General features: G+C 32.7%; 2 protein-coding genes across 5 annotated transcripts; both read right to left on the bottom strand.

The window, feature by feature from the left end:
* Window positions 1–574: 574 nt before the first annotated feature.
* On the bottom strand, window positions 575–21954 carry LOC120199066 (40S ribosomal protein S18-like). Of its 3 annotated transcripts, XM_039200271.1 has the most exons (5): window positions 8107–8210; window positions 7677–7837; window positions 7212–7400; window positions 6753–6873; window positions 575–601 (listed from the first exon to the last, which is right to left on the bottom strand). In XM_039200271.1, exons 1-4 carry the CDS (start codon window positions 8107–8109, stop codon window positions 6768–6770), a joined length of 459 nt encoding a protein of 152 aa, XP_039056202.1. In that variant the 5' UTR covers window positions 8110–8210; the 3' UTR covers window positions 575–601; window positions 6753–6767. The 3 variants fall into 3 exon arrangements, with proteins under 3 accessions (XP_039056202.1, XP_039056203.1, XP_039056201.1); XM_039200272.1 differs by lacking the exons at window positions 575–601; window positions 8107–8210 and adding an exon at window positions 21942–21954 and having other exon boundaries at window positions 6594–6873; XM_039200270.1 differs by lacking the exon at window positions 575–601 and having other exon boundaries at window positions 6594–6873.
* LOC120199063 (protein GIGANTEA-like) lies at window positions 9553–19861 on the bottom strand. Of its 2 annotated transcripts, none has more exons than XM_039200266.1 (15): window positions 19757–19861; window positions 18908–19117; window positions 18190–18261; window positions 17983–18037; window positions 17711–17853; window positions 17258–17535; window positions 16610–16665; window positions 15263–15503; window positions 14570–14720; window positions 13458–13667; window positions 11769–13301; window positions 11479–11547; window positions 10956–11174; window positions 10414–10506; window positions 9553–10204 (listed from the first exon to the last, which is right to left on the bottom strand). In XM_039200266.1, exons 2-15 carry the CDS (start codon window positions 18992–18994, stop codon window positions 9908–9910), a joined length of 3504 nt encoding a protein of 1167 aa, XP_039056197.1. In that variant the 5' UTR covers window positions 18995–19117; window positions 19757–19861; the 3' UTR covers window positions 9553–9907. The 2 variants fall into 2 exon arrangements, with proteins under 2 accessions (XP_039056197.1, XP_039056198.1); XM_039200267.1 differs by having other exon boundaries at window positions 18908–19072; window positions 19757–19856.
* Window positions 21955–27798: the final 5844 nt, after the last annotated feature.

Genomic DNA, 27798 nt, shown 5'->3' with positions numbered 1-27798 from the left:
TAATCTATCCAAAAAAAAAAATTGAAGGAAAAAGTAGGTAAAAGTAAGATATTTTGGGAAATTGTGTGTTGGAAAGGTAAAGGAATAAATAGCCATAAAGAAGAAAGATTGGGTTTGTTTGTTTGTTTGTAACTTTGCTTTCGAGTCTTAATCAGAAATTACAATATTTATTTATTTATTTATATTACTTTTTTCCTGTAAGTGTTAAACATATAAATATATTTAATTCAGTTAAAAATCAAAACTACACTGAACAATATCAAATGACCCTCACTAGTCACTATATGGATAGATAGGTGGTTAGGGTAGTTGCTGTTCTTAAAAAATTAAATTATTATATATTTTAAATAAGTTTTTTATACTTTTAATTAGGGTTAATATTAAAATAATTGCTCAAACTATACCTAAAATCTCAAATAGGTGTCTAAACTATTTTTTGATTCATCCAATTGCCTAACATTACAAACGTTACTCATTTTGGTGTCCGGACCGTTAATGACGTTAATTTCTCCATTAAGTGACATGTGTCATAATCTAGTGATTTTAAAATTTTATTTAAAATTTAAAAATAAAATTATATATATTTTTAAAGAACATAAATCTTTTTGAAACAACTCCAAAAACTTTAAAAACCTTCATTTTAACCCCTAAACTCACGCTGGTCGTTGCCCTTCGTCATTGGCCAAGCTCCACCCAACCTCATCTCCCCACGGTGATAAAAACCCCCTTGAAATTGTGATAGATCAAAGGCGAGTCGACGTTTTATACCCCGCGAACCTAGGATGGAAATCGTGATCTCACTTGATCTCGACGGTGTGTGATTAGGAGGATGGCAAGGACTACTTTGGCTGCGGTGGTCGTGGTGGATTAAGGATATGATCTGGGGATTTGAGGTATTTTGGGTTTTTTTTTATAATTTAAGAGAAATTAGGATTTTTTATAAATATAATGATATTTAAAAAAAATGAATATCAAAATCACCATATTGTGACACGTGTCACTTAACAGGGAAAATTAACGTCGTTGATGGCCCGGACACCTAAATGAGTAACGTTTGTAACGTTAGGCACCTGGATGAGTCAAAAAATAATTTAGGCATCTATTCGAGATTTTAGATATAATTTAGACACTTCTTTTGATATTAATAGTATATTATAATTCCTCTTAAATTTTATAAGTTGTCACTCTTAAAATTTTTAAAAATTTACCTCAACATAAAATTATGCACTAATAACAACAGAGAATATATTTGTTTACTATGAAAGCGGCTAACCGTGTGGTGTCTTCTGTCTAGAACGGATGGACGAAGCAGGAGTGACATTCTCTTGTGATTGCGAGAGAGAGAGAACATCTCATAAAGAATATAAGAAAACGCACCACAAAGATAATTGGGGGGGAAAAACAATACAATTGACTTCAATTACTGTAAATCCCAATTTATCTATTATATTCTTCGTTAATCATCTCTGGAAAATTACATAATTAACCTTTTGCCACTTTGTATAACGCATTGATTCATTGGAAAATTAATCATCTCTGGAATGATGCCACGTGTCAGATTCCTGATTAGATTCGTTTTAATAATGCGATATGTAGGCATGGTATCAAGCAATAAAAGGAAGAAAGCATATTTTCATTTCTTCAAAATGCTTTATGAGTGAGTAAATCAGATCAGAATCTATATAGACACTGCAGCATGGACAGCAAAGACTTCACAAAAACAAAACCAACAAATCCTAATGAGTAATCATATGCAATTCTTTCGAAAGTAAAAATTTAGAGAATTTTAACCATCCCTTTGAAATTTCTTGTTCCTTGAAAGTAGCTGAATTTTGATTGGACGAAAAGCTTTACCAAGACCTCCGAGCAAATACAACCAAAACACAAGCACAGCACACTACACTATTCTTCTTGAAATGCTTTCAGCTGGTCGCCCGAGCCATGTGCTTTATTTTTGTGTGATGTAACCCATCCATATGTTGTGATTTCTTTACTTCGGCAACAGCATGGTGATGCACCAACACAGCAGTTCTGGACACTTTCAACTGTTGGGGTTCAAAAAAGAATCAGTTAGTAGATTCAAGGGATGGATTATCGCCATGCATGTCCATCAAGGTGTCATTGGAGCTGAGAGGATTAGAATCCCTAGTCTGGTTCTGGAGAAAGCTAGGTTCATTATTCCTGGATCCATTTCCTGAAGGAAGACCACCGTTAGGACAGTACCCTTCTTGAGCGACGTGATAATGCTAGAGGCTCCAACAAACAAGACTCGATAGAGCATTTGAGAAACTAAATTCTTGGACTGCTGATCGCAATTGTCAGGACGGCTTCCCTGCCCAGCAGTTTGGCCAGATGAGTCTGAAGAGACCATGAAATTGGTATTCATGAACTGCATCGTAGGTTGGGGATGCTGCTGCTGGCTTGGTGCTCTAGATGACATTCATGGCTCTTCGCCATAGTCTAGTTCATTCTACGGGATTGTACAATGTTCAGATTTTCAGAATATAATAAAGATAATTATCGTTTATCACAAAAAGAATGGATCATAAGAAGATTCCCATATTCTTATGAAGGGAGGACATACCCTTGCAATATCTGTAGCAAACATACTTGCGGTTGCACAAACCTTTAATGGCCAAACTAGAAGACTATAAAACTAACAATTGCTTGATTACAAGAGCAACCATTAATTTCACCACTATGACAATGATGTCACTTAAGGATAGTTGGAAGCCAGTTGATTAGTGTGCACTACTCAACTACTGACGAACATAATCCCTCTTGTAAGTCTCACTCTTTATATAGGAATTGATTTTAGATACTTGGACAACTACGACCGCCTACTACATTATAGAGTAACACAATAGTGTATACCGTGAAGTAAAGGAGAGAGGATTAACAAGAAAAGACCAAGAGGAGGACCCCTGCATGTCTATATTCTCTGTTTGCAGCTGTAATGGCAGCGCTCTTTGTGAATCATTGATCCATAGGTTCTCTTAGTGCAGAAGAAGACCTCTACCCAGCCAACATTATTGTTCAAAGTTAAAAAACTGAGAATCAGCATGCTGCTTGTGGCAAATTCCTAAGGCAAGTCCTAGCAAAGTGGCATAAGGATTTCGTATTGATGAATTTGATGTGTTAAGAACCAAAAACAGAGAAAATAATGAATTCACCAAATTACAAAGACCCAGGAAGTCAACTAAATCTTATTACCAAGATACAAGGGTCTTTCCTTTTATTTTAATCATACGCAGATAAATTCACATTTCACAAATCAATGAAATAAATTTGAAGCTTGAATCATTAATCATAAAAGCATGCAAAATGAGATCCAATGTTTCCAAAACTATACGGTTCGTGTTAGTACCCTATTGCAACAAGGAGGACTTGCATACACTCAGCATAGAACCAAAAAATAATTTTACAACTGAAGATTTTACACTCAATGTTGTGTGAACCAAGCAAAGACAAATGTTTCTGCTGAAGCCCTTAATCCAATTGCCCGCTGTATCTCGGAGACCACCACCACTTGCAGCTTCCATCGTCATAGGATGAACCGAGCCATCCGTATTGAGTTTAATCATTCCAGATTTATGTGCACTCCAGCTGCTTATAGCATTGTGACCAGGTTTGCGGGGAGGATGAGAGCTATGACACTCCTTCATGGTGCGAGCCCAGGCTTTGGCCGAGATAAAAATTGACATCGCCACCCAGATTTGGCCCTTGAACACAAAGCAGTTGCTATTCTTCCAAAGTTTCAAGATGAGTGCGCCAAACAACTGCTGCCAGTTGAACTCTGGAGTGTCCATACCTGAAAATGTCGCTGCGGTATCAACTGGGTCCAAATAGAACGGTTATTGTGGCAGTCACGAAGAACATGGAGGATAGATTCGTCACTCTTGCCGCATATCGGGCAGCAGCCATCCGTCGTGATGCCCTATCTCTTGCGTTCGCTGTTGGTCATAAGGCGAATCCGGATAATAAGCCAGATAAAATTTCTGATTCTCTGAGGGCCTTTGAAGTCCCAAGCCATGTTCCATTTATCATCTTTGGCTTTCCAGCTATCTTGGTTCAGCAGGTTGAAGACGGATTTGATGGAACAAATACCCGTCTTGTCCCATCTCCAAATGGGGAGATTATTGCCTTGATCATCTCTTTGGAATACCTACAACTCTTTGGACCATTTCTTCAGAAAGCGTTTGGCGAAGGAGAGACATGTTCCAATCCCCCCCATTGGTAGCAAAATCCCGAATAACGGCTTGAGGGTTGGTCACTTGATTCACAGGTCTAACACTCACAAGAGGCCCCATGTCGTTGATCCAAGAATCGTTTCAAAAACTCGTAGTCCGACCATTACCAATAGACAAACACACATTTTGCCGTATAATGCACCCACACTTTGGACAGAGACTTCCAAACGAAGGATCCATTCTTACCGTTAATGGCTAAAAGCATCGACTCCCTGACTTTATATTTAGCCCAAATCAAGTTCGGTCGCATGAGAAAATTATAGCCTAGTTTGACTAGGAAAGCTTAATTCTGAGCCCGTAAAGAACGGAGGCCGATTCCTCCATTCTTATGGGGTTGACAGCAAGTCTCCCAATTCACCAAGGTCATCTTAGGATTGGTTTTCGTACCTCCCCAAATAAAACAGCGAGCAATTTGCTCAAGCTGATTGTACACACCTTTTGGAATAGTCACAGTTTGCATAAAGTAATTTGGGACGGTGCGAGAAGGGTTGACTTTGCTAAAGTGATCCACCCGGCTAGTGACAGCTTGGAAGCCGTCCACCCGCTCAATTTCCTTCTCACTTTATCAATGATGAATTGGAACGTACTCTTAGTTACTCTCCTGTGGAAGAGCGGCGTCCCGAGGTACTTCTCAAGGTCCGTTGAGAGTTGAAACCCAAGCCAATTGCAAAGCGCGGTTGCCATCTCTTTATCGGCATTGGCAGAGAAAAAGACTTTCGTTTTGTTGGAATTAACTCTGTGCTCAGAAAATCTGCTGAACTGGTCTAAGATGATTCTTGCCAGATTGGTTTGATGGTGATTGGCTCTACAAAATAAAACGAGATCATCTACAAAAAAAGAGATTGTGAAATTCAAGTGATGCTATATTTTTTTTTATTTTATTTAAAATTTTATAAAAATATCCCACAATAATATTTGTTATAGTATTATTGTGAACTGCTGTGTAGCAGTAAACTCCCACAAAAAAATAATATTTTATTGTAATTTAAAATAAAATAATATCATCGATTTTTTTAAAAAAAATAAATTAAAATAACTAATATTATATAAAATTGTCTTTACGTAAATATGATTTATCAAAATGATCATGTGATAATTCTAATTTAAAAATTGGGTAAAGTACACAAATGGTCCCTCAACTATAAGATATTACTTTGTTGAGTCTATCAACTATTAAAATTTACAAAATGGTCACCTGACTATTCATTATGTTCCAAACTCGTCATTTTCAGAAGAAAAAAATTGATTGGTATTCTGATTTAACATTAAACTATTGATCGTGATATGATAAAATTTGATCTCAGAATCTTAAACGACTATCATATCTCAGTCATCATGTTAACGTCCAACTTAGATAATCACTAATTTTTTAATGAAAAAAGAATGGATTTGGAACATAATGAATAGTCTGGTGACCGTTTTGTAACTTTTAATGATTGATGGACTTAGAAAAACAACACTCTATAGTCGAAAGCTCATTTTATAACTTTTAATAGTCGAGTGACTCAATAAAATAGTACCACGTAATTAAAGAAGGATTTATGTACTTTACCCTTAAAAATTAACTTTAAATTTAGAAGTCGTCTATATATGGATAACTTTATTAAAATCAAAAACAACTATTTATAACTTAAAATTTTAGTGTTAAGATAGAAAATAAAAAATAACATAATGAAAAGATATCTAATTAATATAATATATTTAAACTAGAACTCCTATAAAAAAAATCAATATATACCGGAGTTAATTCAATGAAACATAATCAACTATATTTAAAATTAAACTTTTATAACACGAAATAAGTAATCTTCGTGGTAAAAAAAATTATCTTTATTCTTTAAAAATTCAAATTCGAACACTATAAATACTTAAAATATAAAATAAATAAATAAAATAATTATCATATTAACTTTTACTTGCTCTAAATTAATAAAAAAAAACTGTTATGAAAAAAATCATCATTTTCTCTTGGTTTCTCTCCCTCGTGTCTCATCGACTGCCTTTCCCAAACGGTACGGTGACCCCTCGTCTTCGTTTCCCTTTCCGATGCGTTAGATCTGTCATTTGCTTTCTTCATTCATTGCAGTTTTCCGATCTACCACTTCCGTTTCTTAGATCTATTTTCCATTTCTTCAACACTATATTTAGATCTGTCTCGTCGACATCGATGAGACAGTTAAATGTGATTCTCTTTCCTTTTCCTTTTTCTTATTTATCAGATAAGAAAGTCCGAAGTAAAATATTTGTTGAATTAACTCTGGTAGTTTGCTCATTCTCTCACTGTTGAATGTTTATTAATGTTGAATTTTACAATTATCATTAATGAGGGGGGGGAAAGAAATGTAGAAATTTCATGTAAATGGTTTTCTGCATTAACCATGTTCATAAGTTGACACTGATTATTCAAACAAACATTTAATTGTAACACTGCTACAGTGTTACTATCTATCTAGAAACACGAAAAATCACATTCTCCGAAAGATAATTATATATTTCTTCAACATTAATATGAAGGCTTCAACGCTTCTTAGACACACCGACAGTCTTGCCTCTGCGACCAGTAGTCTTGGTGTGCTGACCACGGACACGAAGGCCCCAGTAGTGCCTCAGGCCACGGTGGTTCCTGCATCGCAGTGTATAAACCGTTAGCTGCCGTCTCATCTCATTTCACAAGACACCATATTTCTCAGCAAGAATTTCTTAATCACACAGCAAATGAAACAAAGACAAACAGAAGCGCAGACGAGTAATTTTAGCCAAGCAACATTTATACTTATAATATACACGTGCTGTAGGAGAGAATGCCTCACATATAGTCCAAATAATTAATTTGTATGTTCAAAAATGCTATTAGTGAAGGATATGTTGATTCAGTTGTAACTTTCAAAGCATCACACAGTTGGCACATACAAAACAAGTTAAAAGATCAACTCTAGCTCAAAACAGTAAGAATAAAGTAACCTGATCTTCTTCAGGCGCTCCAAATCATCCCTCAACTTCATGTCGAGAGCATTAGATACAACTTGGGAATACTTCCCATCCTTATAATCCTTCTGCCTATTCAAAAACCAGTCAGGGATTTTAAACTGCCTCGGGTTCGCAACAATAGTCATCAGATTATCCAGCTCCTGTGCGGTCAATTCACCAGCCCTGGTAACAAGTAGTAAATCAAATAACAATAAAAAGATCCCCATGCCATAAAGTCCACAACTTATGCTTTATTATATAAAAAATAGAAGCCTAGAAAACAAGCTAAGGTAAATTAATCACATATGCACAATATCTCAACATGAAGCACCTAAAGGCAAAACCTACATCATTGTCTAATCTTTAGTGACAGAAAACACCATATTTATCCCCAATTAAGCCTAAAATTAAGATAATATTGAATTGTATTGTCCAAAACTTTCAGAACAAAAAAGAAACCTCTTGTTCATGTCAACATCGGCTTTCTTGCAAACGATGTTAGCGAAACGCCTTCCAATACCCTTGATGGAGGTCATTGCGAACATTATCTTCTGTTTTCCATCAACGTTGGTGTTCAGCACACGCAAAATGTGCTGAAAATCTTCGTTGGTCACCAGAGACTACACAGGCATACATTAAAATCAAGTTAAAGGCAGCAATATTTAGGTAAGAAAAAGAAAACAAAACAAAAAAAACCCGAACTTAAATCAAGTAAAAGACATTTGATGAACGATCATAAGAGCCTCCTTCAAGTTAATTTAGATCGGAAACCGAGTCAGATGAGAAAAATAAAGCATATAAAAAGCAGCGAACAGATGTATAAATCAATTTATGTGGGGAAAATTGTAAATATTACAGATTTGGAAGAGAAAGATAGAACACTAAATACCATTTTGTGAGGATGAAGAGATCTGGGGACAGATAAGAGAAGAACCTCTGGGCGACTGGTTAGCTGAAGAGAACGAGAGGAGGCAGTTTTATATATTCACGATTCTAGGTTTTTCAGGGTTAGTTTTGCGTTTAATTATTTTGGTTAAACTCCTAGATCAGTACCTATAATAAGTATAGTTTGTATTTTTAGTGCATATATTTTAATTTTATCATTTTAACTCGCATATTCTTCATATTTTAAAATTTCCGTCTTAATTTAAACATTAATCGTAAAAAATATTAAATTAAATTATTTTACAATTCCTATATTACACATAAGTTACATATAAGTATTATAATTTAGTCATATAATATTTATATTATTTGAATGAATTAAAATTTTTAATTTTAAAAAATATATAATTAAAATCGATCAAATTATAGTATATGAACTGAATCTAGAACTTATATAGAGTATAGATGTTAACTTATATTTTAGGAAGTAATGAATTTATAAAATTTTAGAAGATGAGAATATATTTTAAATAAAAAATACATAAAAAATTAAATACATGATAATTTTAAATTTTCAGGGACGACTAACTCATCTGTCCCTCCTCGATTTATCCTTCGCATAATTTGACCTATGATTTTATTTTATTTTTATTATTTTCTTACTTTGTTTTCTTGGTTTTTAAATTAACTGTTATTTTGTTTGATTGAATATTACATTTTTGAAAATGTAAAATCTTTAAAGGAAATTAGAAAAGTTATAATGTTTGATTGAAATAATAAAAAATATTTTTGTTATTACTTTTTAAGATTTTACCTTTTTGAACTGTAATACTAAATAGTTTAAAGATTACATATTATTATCAAAATATTTATTATTAAACTATTATTTTTTATTGATATTAATATTTAAAAATAGTATCTTATATTAAAGACTTTTGAGCATTTTTATTTTATACACAAAGGGTCTTTCTTTGACTAATAGCATTACTAATGTCGTTGTATGCCATTAACCTCAACTCAAATTTAAATGACAACATGAGTGAAGAAATTTAAAAAAAAAATTACATAATTCACATATTTTTCATAATTTATATTAATATTTTAATTTAACGTCCTTAATGTTTTTAAAACACATCGATTTTTTTCTAATTTCGCATTCCTTAAATTTCTAATATAAAATTTATACCGTAATATAAAATCTCGAGTCTGATTATATAATCTTACTTGGGATTATGTTTTCTTTCCTTTTTGGCTCATATGGTCGGTCCTCCCTTTTGATGCCATTCGCTTTGTTATTCAACACCACGTAACAAGGGAACCCCGTGCTAGATTAATCATCAAAAAGTATTCGAATTACCTTCAAAGTTAAAACAGCTAATCAAACAAATAATGCAGCCAAGGAGAACCAATGAACATTTTATGTACTGATGTGCTCGAAGAAACTGAATCATACAATCAGTTCATCATTCTAATGGAAAAACTTACTAAGTTAAACCGAAATTATATTTCGTAATCCGACATACAAATCGAAACCTGGGTCTAATATCATACATAGCTAAGCTTAATACAAAGTAAGATTAGATACATGAAATGAAACCTCGGTGTGGCGTCCTTTTCATAACACTAACCTTGCTTGAAGAACTTCATCTTCCATGGCATTGCAAGCTTTCATCCACCCCCCACTAGGAGTTGCATTTTCTTCCCCAACCGTGTGGCTCAAGCAATTTGAAGTCTAATTCTTCTTTGTATTCTCAGTTTTAAAAGAAAAGGGTATTTTATCCTGATAATCCGTAAGTTAATCGATGTTATATAGAAATATTACAGCCTAATTCTTTGGCAGCGGTGTCGAGAAATTGTATAGGCAATCCTCTTGCGAGCTGACTATAAGCTTCCCATGTTAAGCACTTCTCAATATCAGTTTGCCAGTCAATGGCACCTATATTGAAGAACTGATAAGACGGACCATGCATACCGTTTATTTCCATCTTAGATTTAGAATTGATTGAACCGATGTGCAAAATGTTGCGAAGGACTGATGTGCTCAGAGCTCGAACATGTGCACTTGTATGAGAAAGGCATCGAGTTGTAGCTGGTAGACGACACTGCACGGATAGGGAGATTAAGGATCAAATCAGCAAAGATCTTGCAGTGACATCAGGGGAAAGAAGAAAGACCATGCTTTTATTATTCGCCCCATTTGCTTCACGTTAATGGGCAGTGGTATTTATAATGAAAAGATTCAAAACATGTTTCAACTTTAAGCTTAAGAATAAATTGAATTCAGTACGCCAATAAAGGGTATTTTGCTCACCTTTAACAGGTTTGAAAGTCCATCTGCTACTGCCAGTCCAGATTCTCCCCACTCGAATACCGGCTGAACTGCTCTAGCCGTTGCTTCCAGCAGCTGAGGATTTTGAATAAAAACACTAAGATATTAGTGAAGCTTCGAAATAAAATCAAATGCATGTACAACCTCAGCAAGGTGGACAACAGAATCGAAACTAGACTTTAAATATCAAAATTAAGTATTCCAGCAAAAACCAATTGTAAAGAGGCGTTGAAGTTCAATTTATATATAAAATTACAAGAAACATAAGACGTAGATGTAACATGAGGCAACTTTAACAGTCCATCATGTTTGGCTTTACCCCAGCTCTAATACCATGTTAAGCACTCAATCCAAAACCAGTTGATACAAGTGAAGAGGCTTAACTTGAATAAATGAAGATTATATGAAACCCAAAACCTAACTAATGTGGGATAACATCACCTAACTTCACCCAAATGTTCAATTAGAAAGATGCATTGGTTGGAAAACGACCATCTATAAGCATCAATAATTAGATAAAGTACCTCAAGCTGTGGTAAAGTACAAGCTGCACCGTCAACAAGCATCCCGTCTGTGGCACGTAGAAGTAGATCAGAAGCACTAGCCACTATTACCAATGTTTCTGGGTTATCATGGTTTCTCATCAGCTCCACTATCAACTTTACAATCCGCTGGTTGATTCGCCACATCTTCTGACCTTGATCATCATCTTTGGCGATCCAAGGCTGCAATTCCCTATCCGCCTGACAAGAACACAAGGCCATGAAAGTGACCAAACTGATAAGAGTAAATAAAGGTTTAAAAAAAACACAAGCTAAAACAAGTCATTTTATGGCTGCTGGTTTGGACACCATGCAGATGAAAGTTCAGCCTGTTATACCAAAGTGTTTTATAAAAAATGGTAGGCTCTGGATTTTATTACCATAATTACAAATTGATATCACCTTTCACAAAACGCAGTGTTCAAATCAGCAGCCATAAAGAAAAGCAGGTGATTCTGTTTTTCTAATTTTAGACTAAAACCCACAAGATAAACAAAATTTGTACCTGAAGTATAACGGCTGTAGCTGCTTTTGTCGGTGAAGCTGATACGACATTGCACAATGCATCAACCACCTAATTACATCCAAGTAGGGCAGTGAGACAAATATATTTCTATGAAATCATAATGATGGATTTATTGATGAAACATAGAGCAATTATATGAATCGCATGATGTTACCAATGCACACAAGTATAACAAACCATATCTTCTGTTCAGAAATTAAATATAAAAAATCTAAGGGATTAGTTAAGGTGAATCTTTTTTTTTCAAGTTTTTGACATGTGAAGATTACCTGTCTCCATCCTTGCTGGGCAGATGTGCTTTCGGCACTGAGTTGTGTTTCAGGGGCTGCTATCAACTTGTGCCACAGTAGTGAAACCACAGAGAAACATAATTCTTGTTTCTCCACAAGCACTGACCTCAGAAGAATTTGTGCACTGAAATTGAATCCTATGTGTCTGTCTCTAGTGAGAAAATTGGCCAAAAATGAGGCATCTAGTGGGAAACTTGTTATACCTTTGCCCAAGGAATTTCCTGAGCCTTCTTTTGATGCTAACAACCCCTCACATCTGAGATTATTGTTTGAATGAGTTGAATCTTCAACTTCTGAAGCAGACTGCCCGGAACAAAAGCAAGTGGCAGTCGAACACTTGTCTTCTTTTCTGCCATCTAAACAAGGGGAATATTTCCTAACAGGTGCATATATCAATTGTGCTTCTAATGGTTCAGCCTTGTTAACAATGGATGCAACAGCCTTGCTGTGAATATCAATGAGATTATATAACGATGATGCCCTGGAGTAAATTTCATTGTCCCACTTGCATCGCATTAGGACAGATAGTGCATACATGCAAGCCTTTGACCGTCTAAATAGTTCAGAAACATGAGCAGCAACCATAGCTGCAGCAACTATTTCATTTGAACTATAACCCCATGAGGTGCCAACAGAAGATGGCTTCAGTGAAAAAAGTGCCTCTAAAATTGCTAGGATTCTGTGAGTACGATGGATAGCGGAGTCAACACCATGTCCATACTCAATAGAAGATCCATTTACTTTTACAGGCTTGACCGTGGCTTGAACATCTATAGAAGTTGAATGATTATCTCCTCTTGTAACCAAAGGGAACAACTGAAGCTCGCAGGCAAGAGCACAAACAGCAGCCAACACATAAGAATCAAATGCAGCTACAGGCCCTTGTTTTTTTCCTTTTCTGGGTTTAATGTCTTTCAGCTTTTCATCTTGTGCCTGTGATTCCTTAATGCCCTCACCAGGAGGACAACTTTCTTCACCTCTTGGTCTCTTACTCCCATTGAACTGAGCTTCATGGCTAACGCACACAGTCAAGACAACAAAAAGTAGGCGTGAAGCAAGCTCTATAGAAGCACATGATTCTAAAAAGAGGGAATGCACCATTGTACGAAGCTCAGCCACAGCAAGATTCTTTGAGGCAGAGCCTATGCTGTATCTTGTTTTTCTGGTTTGCTCCCTGGAGGATTCAGGTGGAAAAGTTCTCTGAAGAATTGCTTCAACAGTCGCCACAAATATCTTCATGAGACATGCCTCAGAAGGACTTCCACGTGGAAGGTATTCCAGGACCTTAAGAAGTGGTATATATAGGTTCCATGATAGTATGGGGGGTTGTAATGGGGTTGAAACAATAATTTCTGGAAGATCAACAGCCGATGAGCTCAAGGGAATCAGGCCATAAGCAGCTTCCCATATGGTACATATTCTCCATTCCACCTCTGGTCCATGAGCACAAAGCATTGACGCAATCCCTTGGGCTGTAGCTTCAATAGTTGCTTCAGCTGCAGGCACCTCAATCTGATGAACAGTGTTTTGAGATGTTTTTTCAGTACTTGTGAACAAGTATCATTGTATGTATAGACCCATGCATATTAACTACTTGTCCACAAAGAGAGACCAAAAAGCTAAAGAATTGAAGATAACATGCAAAATATTGAAGCTGAACAGTAATACCTGCTTTCTGTAACACGAGATATAACCACCGGAAGGTTCATGTTGAGCTTCTACTCCCTCAACTTGTCTGATTGGAGGAAAGAGCAGTGCAGGCTGTGAAAGTACGCGGAAAAGTAAAGCTGCAGCAGCATCGGCAGCAATACCTCCTCTCATAGACATTGCAATCCCAATTGCCCGCAAAAAATGCAAATGCATCCAATTTCGAGGAAGCTACAGCAACATCCAAAAAAGCAATTTTCTAAGACAAATAGAATGGTGATAACTGAAAGCACTATTGCATATTTTTTAAGAAATATAATTATATGTTTCTTCCCTAATGAAAGTTAGGTACTAGAGCGGAATGCTTCCTCATAAACAACTATATTACGGCATATGCCGCATGCCTTACTGACAATCATGCAAGCTCGTACTCCACCGTATTGACTGATAACACACTAAAAATAAGAACAAGGCTTCACAAATGTCAACTGCAGGTAACATGTATTGGGTAAGTTAAGATTTTCTTGTAAGACCTTTTATTCAGGGTTGTCTCTAAATCAACAGCCAACAGCTTTTAAGTTGGATCCGAGAAACCACCATGCCAATATATAATTTTATAAATACAGCCACCTCTAATAAAAACACTTGCTTGAAGAACTGATGCAGTCAGCATAGCTCAAATGCATCTAGAAATACCCATTCAAAGTCCTTGATGCAACCACCACTTTTGGTTACTAAGGGCCGTATCCTTCTTATTGATCTCATTATGATTAGCTAGCACCTTCACGCAGTGGCGGATCTAGAAATTAAAAAATGGGAGTCCAAAATTTTAATGCTCTATTCTAAAAAATTTGTGTATTCGAATTTTCTTATTTTTTTTTCTATTTTCATTAACAAATTAAACTAAATTTAACATTTTTCTCAATATAATAGGTGTGCAGTGGCTCCACATCCGCCCTGCCTTCACGTAGTTCTGTTTAGCATGTGGTTGAACGATCTATGTTGACAAATTTTGCACTTTCATTAAGCTAACATTCAAGATGATGAAGGTGAGATCCACATTAAATTCAAGTTTGATACCAGAAAGTGTTGATTTGCATTCATATGTATGCATTGAAAAGCATTTAACTCACCCTTATACCAGTTGCATAATCTTCAGCAGCCCGAAGGAGTTCCACAAGCTGCACAGCAGCATCAAGTGCATCTGGAGCCCATGATGGCGGTGCTTCTAGAAGTCCAAGAAGAAGTCTTTGGGTGGCAGTTGGAGTTGCAATTGCATAGTACCTGATCAGGAAAAATGAAAAAAAAAAAACTATATCATATCAAGACCGTATTGTAATCAGGGTTAATATTTCGACTCTTGCCATTGCATTTGTAAAACACTTCTATCCCTAATAAAATGTCCAGTATGCACTTAGAAACTTCTCAGCTTTTCAAGATATCCTAAATCCTACCTCTTCTACATTCATAATAGATATACTTTATGATACATATTTGCTTTAAGTATATCAGAACCTTGGATTACAGGAAAATCCCAAAAATTTAAGAAGTCATAAGGTATTTGAAGAAACCAAGTTGAAGGCAATTTTGGTAAGAATGTGCGTATATACAAAAACACACTGACATTGCAGTCTCCATGCAACCTAAGCCCAACCCTTGCTCAGAAAAACACAAAGAAACTGTTATTCAAACATACATATTACCTATAAAAATTTGGAAAATTTGAAGTGCTTTGCGCAGTTCACAGTATTCAAGGGAAAATATATACTATAGAATGAAAAATCTCTGAGCATATGTTGTTCAAGAGAAAAGTTTCGGCAATTTACCGGTGAAATAAACGTGCATATGGTTCAAGAGCTGGTAGCCCAGCAACTAGATGCTCATCCAAAGCTGTTGTCGGGGGAGGAAGTAGAAGTGCAGGGACTGCTGCAGCTGTTAAACTAGCAGTCTCGTAGCGTGTAACCTCTTCATCGCACACGCTTAAAATGACACCAGCACCATTTGCAACAGCCCATCTTGGAGTTGATAGCATGAGCTGAGGATGCTTTCCAGATCCACGCGAAGAAGCTACGGCAGTTAGGGAAAAAATCACTTTAGGCCATTTTTATTTTCATATCTTAATATACATCCACACATGCATTCACTAATTATTACGGGCCTATTTAAATATTTGTCTCATCAATTATCATCAAATTATCAAGGTGGAAACATTATATAAGACAGTAACTAGTAAGGCCACCAAAGACATTCCGTCATAATTTTACCAAACTATGCATTCTAACTCATGCCTTAAGCAACAAGGTAACAAAAAATGGTCCTATTAAGCAATAAACACATCAAAATAAATTTCCTTTTCATAATCTTTTCAACTGCATTAAGAATATTTATTTTGATTCATTTTAATGCAGAATGTTTCCCAGGCTGGCATCAATAGGCCAAGAGACAATGTATTTACTGCCAACAAAGAGAGAACAAAATTTTCAACTTAACAACCAGTCACATGCAAAGCACTCTTTACAAAAAAGTTTATATAACCCTTTACTGCCTTACAGAATTTTCTAAACCACGTCTTGTCTACAAACTGATTTCTTTAGATGAGCTCCTCCAGAAATTACCACAAATATAGTTTTTTAAATCAGTTGCAGTAAAGTTATATTTGATCGACTAGGAAGTGAGATGTATCCTATCACAGTATCACCTATACCCAAATTTTGGTTGGCCATAACTCCAATAACATTTATATTCTTGGTCGTATTGATGATTTTTGCAACATACATATGTATTATGTATGATTTGCAGAAAAAAATGTATTACTTTTATGTTTCCCGTAATCTTGTATTTCTATCTCTTCTAATTATTCATATCTGTAAGAACTTTTTCAACTTAATAAGTGAAGGCTTCACTTATTTACTGATATCTTCATCTATTGCTCATAAAAGAAATTTAGTCCATTATGATAAAATCTAGAAGACCTCAATATTAACAAAAAGAAAAAGTTTGCGCTTTCCAATTAAAGAAAAAGTTCATGGTACAAAATGTCGATGCCTGAAACTAAATTTATAGTTTGGACAAAAGCTCACAAGTAAGCATGTGAAATAATAACTACTTCACTTAAAGTCCAGAAACAGAGTTATAATCATGTCATGAATTTGAGCACAAAATATCAAACTAACCGGTTGTAGGTGGCTTGAGGTCTCCAGCTGCATATTTTCCCATAACACCACTGCACCTGTTAACACATTTAACAATTGTCAGCTTCAGAATTAAGCACATTGAGTTCTAAGCAGTGAGGCCTACCCTTAGGATGAAACATACAAGGGCATTTAAAGTCAATGACAGCTATATGATAAGTTGAACTACTATGTAATTACTTGAGAGCGACCTTAAAACTCAGAAGTACATCTTCTGTAGATGAGCAAATAAAAGTCCTTTGCCCGCTATTTTACACCGACTCTGGTACATGATCTCATATCGGTATGTGCCTAACTGTCATACATGCTTTGGACTCTCACAGTTCAATAAAGATGTGTCCAATTATAAGATGGGTATGCAAATAAGTATTAAAAAAATTATAACAAAATTTTGTTAAACAAATTTTCTTTTATATTTTATCCTCATAAAAACAAATTTGCATCTTCTTTTCCTTACTTTTATTAACCTAAGAGACTCAAACACACCCATCACTTGCACTATAAAATTAAGAAAGAGCTTAAAAATAATTTTAGAAGGAAAAAAACAAGAAAGGAGAACTGATGTTTATGGTGGTCAACTGATGTTTCCAGCAACTTAGAACAAAATAAAGCATCGTAAAAGGCACTCACCAACGGAAGTAATCGCTTCTGATACCCAAAGGTGCTGAAAGCAATATATCAGTAATCCAAGGAGACAAAGGCCTCAAAGGCTTCCTCTCCTGTTGCATCAAAGGTATACGACAAGATGGTTCCGCATCTACAGATTCACTTGTCGTAGCTTGGCTGCTGCTGTAGCTTCTATCCGGTTCGCTATTTTGTGTTACCATTTTATATATCGGGCGGTTGTAATGAGTCAGAATTCTCAAGATCTCCCCACATGCTAGAGCCCACTGTTCAGAATATTCATTCTGTGAAAAAAGACACATAGATATGTTCTTGGTCAGCCTTGATAATTCCTTATTTAGAAGGGGAAAGAAACTAGATAAAAGAGAGCATTGAGAATCTAACATCCAAAAGGAAAAATAGGATGTTTTTGAAGCAAAGGCTATCTTCTTTGTTGAATGAAAAGCTTTGGTATAATACCTCACTACTTGGGCAGACTAAGGAGATGAATGACGCAAACGGAGCAGTACTCTTATCATACACCAGTGTACCATCTATGATGCCTGAAATAATCGGAAGAACAACGGCATGCCCATGTTCGGGATGATAAAGGACAAAAGTAGCTGCAAACCAATTATTTCAAATAATCGATCATTCTCAGTTATATAACATAAGTAAATTGTTCGAATATATTAATTTAAAGGTTTAATCATAATGGATTGTTCTTTAGTACAGAAGAAGAAAGAGAATACCCAGAACGTCATCAAAAAGGCGTTGCTCCTTAGATGGATAGCGGCTGCGAATAAGCTATCACAACAACAACAAAAAAATTGTTAGATATATAAATCTTTAACCATTGAAGACTCTCCTCAATTGAAACATTGATAATAAACAAATTATTTAAGCATCTTTCCTTTCATCCTCTGCAAGTATGAAATGGTTGTACAAAACAAACATACCTCGGCAATATCCTCAGGGAACTGTTCTGATGTGAATTGACCAAAATACTCAACATATGCAGTAATTTGAACCTAAACAAGGGGAAACAAAATAAGGAATATGAATTTATATTAGCAAGAGATAATCATGTAAATTCAAAGAACCGGAAAGACATGTATGAATCAATGCAATTTAAAAAAAAATCATGTTTGGTTTTAAAGTGATATGATTCGATCAAGATGGTGTTTTATGTACATGAAAGCAATTCTATCATATTCTCTTTAAATACCATTACTAGCAATCATCCAACTTCTATTTCAAGATATATTCGTCGTTCAATAGATCAACGTCTCCAAAATGAACTATTATCCAAGTTAAGATGTCAACTAGAATCTTGAAAAGATAAACGTGATTTACAGTGTTTAGCCATGTCGAACCGGAATTAACTTGAAAAACCAATAATCCGGACACCAAATGACCCAAGCTCAAACCACATCTGAATACAGATCCAATGTTTTACACATGATAGATTTTTCAAATGACTCAAGTATCTGCCTCGACCACGCCATGAATTTTAAGCATCAAACCATTCCGATGAATTAAAACAGCAACAGACAGCTCTAATCTTCTCATTTCAGAATTCAGATTCCAAATCTAATGCAATTCCCACTTAAATACTTTTGAAAATCGAATAAGAACGCAACAAAAACAAAAAACACGAGGAGAACCATGCAGTACCTTTCGTTCTTGAGGGTCTAGAGGCGGCGACCAGAACAGCGAGGAAAACTGAAGACTATCAATCCACCTCTTAGATGGATTAGCCATTTAGACTAAGTAAGGATTTATCCTCCAAATATACTCTTTTGAACCTATCACCAGAACCAATGTTTATCCACTCTGCAACTGCTACCAGTCAATAATCAAGCTTCGTAATTCAACATCACAACCCTGTGCAACCCTCAGATTCCCACGAATATACATGTCAATAGAAGAAAATAGAAAAGAATTGAACTCGCAGAAGAAATTCAACAAGAGAAACTATCGCATCTCTCTCTAAAAGGACTGGAATTTTGAAACAGTATTAATAGTCTCCACAAAATTTCAGCCTATACTACCTAAAGCCTTGTATTAAAACTACAGATTAACTTAAAATCAGAACCTGTAACCATACTGCAAAAGCAAAGTGACAAACAATAAGCAGATTTTTTATTAAAAAAAAACATATGAATAAAAATCAAATCGCTTGAACATGGATTAATAAGAAAGCTAAGAACATTGTCTATACGATACACCTACCTAAAGATTCAGATAAAAACATTAACTTGATGGTTAGTAGCGAAAAGAAAAAAAAAACTTCGAACTTAACAAATAATAGAAAAAAATTGTAATAGCAAAATATTATTTAAAGATAAAATGGAAAAAAAAGAAATAAAAACACACTAAATCAAAAAAAAAAAACTAAGATTAGATCCCAAGACCCATATTTTAAAATATTGCAAGCATAAACAGAATGAAAAATTCCGAACTTGGAAATAAATATATATATATATATATATTTTAAAAAATAGTTGGAAACACGGTAAGTACCTGGGCTTCGGTTTTCAGAAGCTAAATATTTTTCCCGAATTAATTCCATTTAACGCTCTGTTATAAACAAATTTGACAGTAAATTAAAAGGAGAGAAATACAATTGGTACAGCTTTTTGGTGTATAGAGTTAGAGAGAGAAAGAGGAGATCTTTGCTCGCTTGAGATTGGGGATGACTTGGCAATGATATTTTCCTCTGGTCTCGCAGACTCCTATGTCATGACACCATCCATGCATCATCATACATGCATGCGTGTATACATGATGCATATTGGTCTGTTTTATAGTTTTAGTATCTAAACTTTTAATTTTTTCAAAATCATACCTAACGTTTTGTTTTCATTTTATTTTGGTATCCCTCCGTTAAACACTAACGCATTTAATACATAAACTATGATTTTTTGTATGTTTCAATTTTTAATTTTTTCAAAACTTAACATTAAATTTGAAATGGGGTACTAAAATAAAACAAAAAATAAAATTTTTAACTACGTGATACTAAAATGAAATAAAAATTAAATTTTAACTATGATTTAAAAAAATTAAAACCTTAGGCATTAAAACGCAGTGGCGAATCTATAAAAGATTTTGAGGGTGGTCATATATATATTAATAATATAAAAATTTTATATTTAAATAGATACGCTAAAATTTCAAGTATGGCACACACATATATTAAGGAAAAAACTTCGAGTTTTAAGAATAAAATTTGAATTGCAGAAAATTTCAGGTATGCATGTGCCCACCCTAACACCAATGTACATCTATAACTGTAAAACATATCAAAACTGATAGTTTACATACTAAATATGTAATTTATCCTAATAATAATAATAATAAAAGTTTAATTACAAGAAAAGAGAAGGGACAGGGCACTTAGGTTTTAATTAATATTTTGGTCGAAAGCTTTGATTATTAAAATGGTTTGGTCCGAAGATATTTTGGGAGGAGATGAGGTGTATTGTGGTGTACGTCTGCCGCTGGAGCTACCTTGATGATGAGGTGTGTTGTTGTGGTGGTCGGTAAATTAAAATTCTTTTCTAAATAAAATATTGTATTTTTAGATAAAATATGCATTTTTAAAAAAAAATTGTATGTTTTAATATTTTAAAAAATGTTAAGATAAAAAAGTAAAAACAAAATTATGATGTTAAAAACATATATTTTATAACTTAAATTCAGTTTGATTACATTGTTTGTCTGATTTGACGGTGTTAATTGATATAACCAATTTTTAAATAGTATAAATATTCATTTTATTATTTATATTAAAAATATTTTGACACAAATATATAAAACGAATAATAAATCATTATTCATAGTATAAATTCACAATAACTTTTCGTTTTTAATATTTTAAATATTAGTAAAAGCTTGGTTTTATTGGAAACGTAAATATTGCAATCTACAATGAATATTTCAGTTGTTTTTAGTGAATAATTAATCTGTAAACTGTTTGAAATAGTATTGAGATTATTAAAATTTCATAATAAAATAAATTTAATTATAAATTTTAAACTAAACTAAACGATTAATAATGTGTATATCATTAATTATATTAGAGAAATTAAAACTTGCCAGTTAAGCACTGACGAGGCGATTGTCTTCTTCTACACGTCAATTTTAAATTCACTTTACAAAATGAAACTTCAGTATTAAAATTGTTTTTTAATATAAATTCCAAATAATAATATATTTTTAAAGGGTAAAATATACAAATGTTTTGTGTTATTTTGTTAAATTCTTCGATTATTAAAAGTTATAAAATGGTCTCGTGATTATAGGGTATTGCTTTTTTAATCCCTCAACTATTAAAAGTTACAAAATGGTCATCTGACAATTCATTTTGTTCCAAATTTTTCATTTTCCCTTAAAAATTGAATGTAGTCTAAATTGAATGTTAATCTCTGTTTGAAATGTGATAAAATTTGATCCCAAAATCTCAAACGATTATCATATATCAAACAACATATTAACATCTAACTCTGACTATTGTTACTTTTTTAATAGAAAAGAACGTGTTTGGGATATAATGAATGATTGGGTGATCATTTTGTAACTTTTAATAGTCGAGTAACCCAATAAAGCAACATCCTATAATCAATGGATCATTTTGTAACTTTTAATATTTGAGGGACTCAACAAAGTATTATCCTATAGGCAGGGGACCATTTTTGTACTTTACCCTTTTCTAAGTAGTAAGTTAATTTTTTGGCGTTATGATATTAAATTTTAATTAAGTTAAATATATTTAAAAAGGTTATAGTTTTCCTCGGAAATTGTTTGTAATTAAAGAGTAAATTACGCATTTATTACCTAAACCTTCGATTTTGATCAATTTTAGTATTTAAACTTTCATTTTTTTCAAAATCATACTTAACGTTTAGATTTTGTGTCATTTTAGTATATCGTCATTAAAAACTTAACACCTTTTTTTGGATAAATTGTATTATTCATCACTCAACTATTTTCTCACTCCTATTTTTGGTACTAAATTTCAAAAAGTTACAATTTAACAATTCAACCTTCAAATTTCTCCTATTTTAATCACTCTAATTTATTTTATTAATAATTTTTATGACATGGTATTTTTATTATTATTTTATTAATATATAATTAAAAATAAAAAAAATTGAAAGTTAGATTTATTTAATTAGGAGTAGTTTGAAAGTTAAGTAATTAAATTAAAAAACAATAAACTTTGATGACCAAAATAGGAGTGAGAAGATAGTTGAATAATGAATGATGCAATTTACCCATAAAAAAGGTGTCACGTGCAAATCACCCGTTAAGTTTTTAACAGCTATGTACTCAAACGAAACAAAATTTAAATGTTAGGTTATAGTTTTGAAAAATTAAAAGTTTAGGTACCAAAATGGATCAAAATTAATAGTTTAAACACTAAATGTGTAATTTACCCTTAATCAAAACTAGCAGGATAACACAAAGAATGTGGTGGAAAACTATGAATTATTTTGTGTATAATGTTTTTTAAATGGAAATATTATTTATATGATAATAATAAAATAAACAAAAAAATGGGTGATACTGTTATGTTCCTCTTAAAATAAGACTAATATATGGTGTGGTCAGTTTAAACAGTTATTGATTAATAAAAAAAAGGAATACAAAATGTTACAGTCAGCATATGTTATAAGAACAATACCCACAAATATTACTTGTCTTTAATATGGATCCAACAAAAGAGTCAACGGTAACAAATTAGATTGAGAATTGAAAATTTTGATTGCATCCGAAAATATTATCGAAGTTTTTAAAATTGGGCTAATAAAATATCGACGGTAACAAATTAGGTTGAGAGAGGGAAATATTATAAATCGAGGTAATAAATTCGGTTGCACTCAAAAATATTATCGGACGATAAGAAATTAGGTTGGGAGCAAAAAAATTATTAAAAGTCACGTTAACAACTTCGATTTCACCCAAAAATATTATCGGAATTTCTAAAATGGGTCCAACAAAATAGCAACGACAACAAATTATTGAGAACGAAAAATGTTATAAGTCACGTTAACAAATTTAATTGCACCCTAAAAGGTAATCGGAGTTTGTAAATTGAATCCAACAAAATATCGATGATCATAAAATAGGTTGAGAGCATAAAATATTGTATTGCGCGATAACATTTTCAGGTTGCTTAATAACATATTACATTGCAACTTAAAGTTACAATGGAAATATTTATGGTAGGTGATAACAAATCCATTTGCAACATGAAATGTTAAATCCATTCGTTTATTGAATTAAACTTAACTGAAGGAAAACATTTCCAGTTACAAGATCATTACTTGTACGAAACTTCAATTTCAGAATAATATCGAAATAACAAATACCGAAACTTATGTAATGATGTTCGATACTTGTATGAAACTTTGATTTTAAAATAATATCGAAATTTATGCATACTTGTATAAAACTTTAATTTCAAAACAACTTTGAAATATCAAAAATCGGAACTTATGCTATAATGTTCTATACTTGTATAAAAAAAATAATTTCGAAATATCAAGTGTCGATATTTATGCTTTGCGTATTGATACTTATAATGTCTTTTTATTTTTTTTAAAAAATAAAAAATCGACGTATCGGAACACAGGCTCTGTTGTTTGACACTTTATCTGTGGTTTTTTTTTTCTTCTTAGAATTTAAAATATGGTTGGTTCAATGTTTTTTCTGGCGTAAAACTTGTTATCATCAATCGGTAAGAAATATAAATTTTAGTCATAGTTAGAGATGTTCAACACAGAACATTTACGAGGTTTCAAAAGATAAAAAAAGAGAGGAAATTATGAGATTTTTTTGTTTAAATATTCTAAATCGGTTATATTTCACGACTATATTAATGAGATTGTAACTTAAAATATTAAATATAAGTCAATACTTATTTGACTATAAGTATCAATACTTTTATTTAAGTTGAGTTGGTATCATCGAAATCAAGTGTCAACTCAATTAAAAAATTATTAAAAATGTCATATTATTATTATATTCTTCTATATTATGTATTAAGTCTTCAACTGAGTTAATATCACCAGTGAGTCGTATGTCGGCTCAATTAAAAAGTTATTGAAATAATTTTTATTTAGATAATAATTAATACTATTATAATAATATTTTTATTTTTATATTTTTTAATAATACTTAAATAATATAATTACAAGTTGTTCAGTTCTATTATATATATATATATATATTAATACTATTACAAGTTGTTCACTAATTAGTCGTCTCTCTTTTTTATTGGTAAAAAAGTTTTCATAAAAATATTAATTCTTTAACAAAAAAAAAATAAGACCTGATGTGTCATTTCAACGTCAGCATACTTTAGTGACGTGGACACAACACATCATAATTTGTGTCCACATGTGTTTGCTTAGTCAGTTGGAGGCGTTGACCGTCAGTTTACTAACGGTTTCCATTCAATAGGGGTGACTTTTAAATCAAAATAAAACGTTGTGAGGTCAAATGTTCAAAAATAAATAATAGAGAAAAATTTGTATATACTGTCAAACGTTAGAGGTATTTATTTGCATTATGCCTATATTTTATTATATTATATATAACAAAATTTAAGTACAATTTATGGCTTATTTTTTATCTTTTAACTTGTAATATTTATGGGATATTTTCTAAGATTATAGTCTTCATATAAAATTGACTTAAAGATAATACGAGTCATTGTACTTTTAAAAAAATCAATTAAATTTACGATTCTTTTCACTTAACTAAGTTTTTAAATTAAAAAGATCAATCAATATGACATTTTCCCTGACTAAAATCATCGTCTATCATATAATATTAACGTGACAATTCATAATGATGATGTGACGGATCACGTCCCTTAAAATTATAAAATATCATTGTTACTCTATATAAGATTAATTTTTAAAATCACGTTCAAAGAATAATAATAACCTATAACATGTGAATTGTATGCATAAATAAACTAATAATCCACAACTTATTAGAACTCACACACACACATATATATATATTGATAAATTCATGTTATAGTTATAATTATGACATGTTATCACCTTCAATGGCTACATTATTATCTGTATACCTTGTATTATATATTATACATGATGATAATTAATTTACATGTTTTATATGAATTAAATTCCCAGAATTTACTAAATGAAATTTCTTGCTTTCTATTTGTACAAAAATAATAACTTGCATGTCATTTTTTCAATAATTCCATAACAATTAAATCATATAAAATTACTAATACACGTCAATTAAGGTAGAAAATAAACCGTGGTCTCAATTTCTATGATAGCGAAAGTTAGTTGACTTTATTCAAATGCTAAAAACACGGTGAAAACGAACTCTCTAGTGGGAACTGCACCCAAATTATTTTTTAGGGTAAACTATGAGTTTAGTACTTAAACTATAAATTTGATATGTTTTAGTACTTCAATTTTTAATTTTTTAAATCCATACATAATGTTTATGTTTTATTTCATTTAGTACCCCGTCGCTAAAGACTTAAAAGACGGGATTGCTAGTCTCCGCGTCTATAGTCGTTTGTCGTTGCATCCGTTGACCGATGAAGCCCAAATTTTTCAGTCTACATCTTTTGTACCCCCTGAATGTGATTCTGATCTTCGTTTCATCGGAAAATGTCTCAATTTCTCCAAATCAACAATGAACTCTTTGACTTCTTCATCCTTCAATCTTCGTCGCCAACTGTCCTATGGGCCTGAAATTAGACTATGTTAGTCATCTCATCATTCTCTCATAGTCTACCATTTGGATTGGTCATCCGTCCACCGAAGCTATGTCCCATCATCCCGTCAATTAAGTTTTTAACAGTGAAATACTAAAATGAAACAAAAATCAGACATTAGGTATGGTTTTGAAAAATTGAAAGTTTAGATACTAAACGGGCCACAATTGATAATTTATGTACTAAACACATAATCTACCCTGTTTTATAACATTCAACATATAATATTAATATAAAATAGCAATCAATTTATATAATACACAAATAAAATTACAATGATAATTGATATATTTTTATATTATAAAAATCAAAATGAATTGTTACAATTATTGATGACAATGAATTTACCTCGTTGACAGTTAATCTCTTATAGTTTGGACGAATTATTACGACCGGTGAAAGAATAACCTTTGATAAGCCACGCGAGTATATTAAAAGGTATTACTATAATTGATCAAGAAAATCTTAATTGCCAGAATGCTAATAGACTCAGTAAATCCTATCTATCTGAGGTTTAAAGGTTTGTTTAACAATAATATATAAATAAAATAATAATAAAATTTAAACAGAATATGTTCGACAAATATATCATGCATCCGTTTTAGATGGACAAAGATCAGACAAATGGCAAACGCAGCATGATCTGATGCTTCGACGGTGGGGCCCGACAAATCAGCTCTCTGGGGTTGCTACTACCCGAAGTTATGCGACCATTATGAATAAGCCACGTGTAATGTTCGGTGGCGGAGAATTCAGGGGCAGCTTCAACGGGCAGGTTCCAAAATATCTGGCTGGTAGTGGCTCCAGGTTTAGATATTTTGGCTTGATCAAGCCAATGAGGGCATAGCAATTGATATATACACGTGGCAGAATGATGTGCTCTTATTCAATTTCTTCCATCGCCAGCGGGTCCCCTGCACAGTCTATGATTTATTTTTGTTTTCTTTTCCATTCCCCATGCACATGCACGCATGCATACATCGCATAATGTCACTGGTGGAGCAGAGATTCGGTGAGGACGTGTTTAGGTTGGCTCTTTCTAAAATCAAAATAAAAAGGGTAAACTACAAGTCTAGTACATAAACTATCAATTTTGATTTGTTTTAATACCTTAACTTTTAATTTTTCAAAATCTTACCTATTAGTTTTTTATTTTATTTTAGTACCCCATAACGTTGCATTTTGAAAAATGGATACTAAAACATACCAAAACTGATAGTTTATATACTAAACGCGTTGAGTTTTTAACGACAAGATATTAAAATTAAAAAAAAACTAAATGTTAGATATGATTTTGAAAAAATTGAAAGTTTAGTTACTAAAGCGAATCAAAACTGATAGTTTATATACTAAATGCATAGTTACCCAAAAAAAACGGCATTGAATAGCACTTCAAAAATAATTATGGCATGAACCAAGTGACATTGGTGGTAAATGAATTGTTGTTATTCCTTGAGGTATCAGATTCAAGCATTAGGAATGTCACGGGTGTGAGCGTTCAATGTCAAGTGGTTGAGAGTTATCTTTGAATTGATATTGTCTTGTACTTATCCATATTAATTAAAAAAACAATTAAGATAAACTATGTATTCAGTCACTCATTTATTATTTTATTTATATTTTGGTCATTCAATTATTGTTTTTTTTAAATAATTCCTAATTTCACATTTTATTTTTGTTTTGATCATATGACATTAAAAAAATAAAAGACAATGCTGATGTGTTATTTTTAATTGATTTTATATAAACAATAAGATGTTGACATGTGTCATTACATCAGATAACA

The sequence above is a fragment of the Hibiscus syriacus genome, unplaced genomic scaffold, assembly GCF_006381635.1.
Source record: "Hibiscus syriacus cultivar Baekdansim isolate YM2019G1 unplaced genomic scaffold, ASM638163v2 tig00005294_pilon, whole genome shotgun sequence".
NCBI lineage: Eukaryota > Viridiplantae > Streptophyta > Magnoliopsida > Malvales > Malvaceae > Hibiscus > Hibiscus syriacus.
Note: the sequence above shows the minus strand (reverse complement) of the source record. Positions and strands in the feature narration are given on the sequence as shown.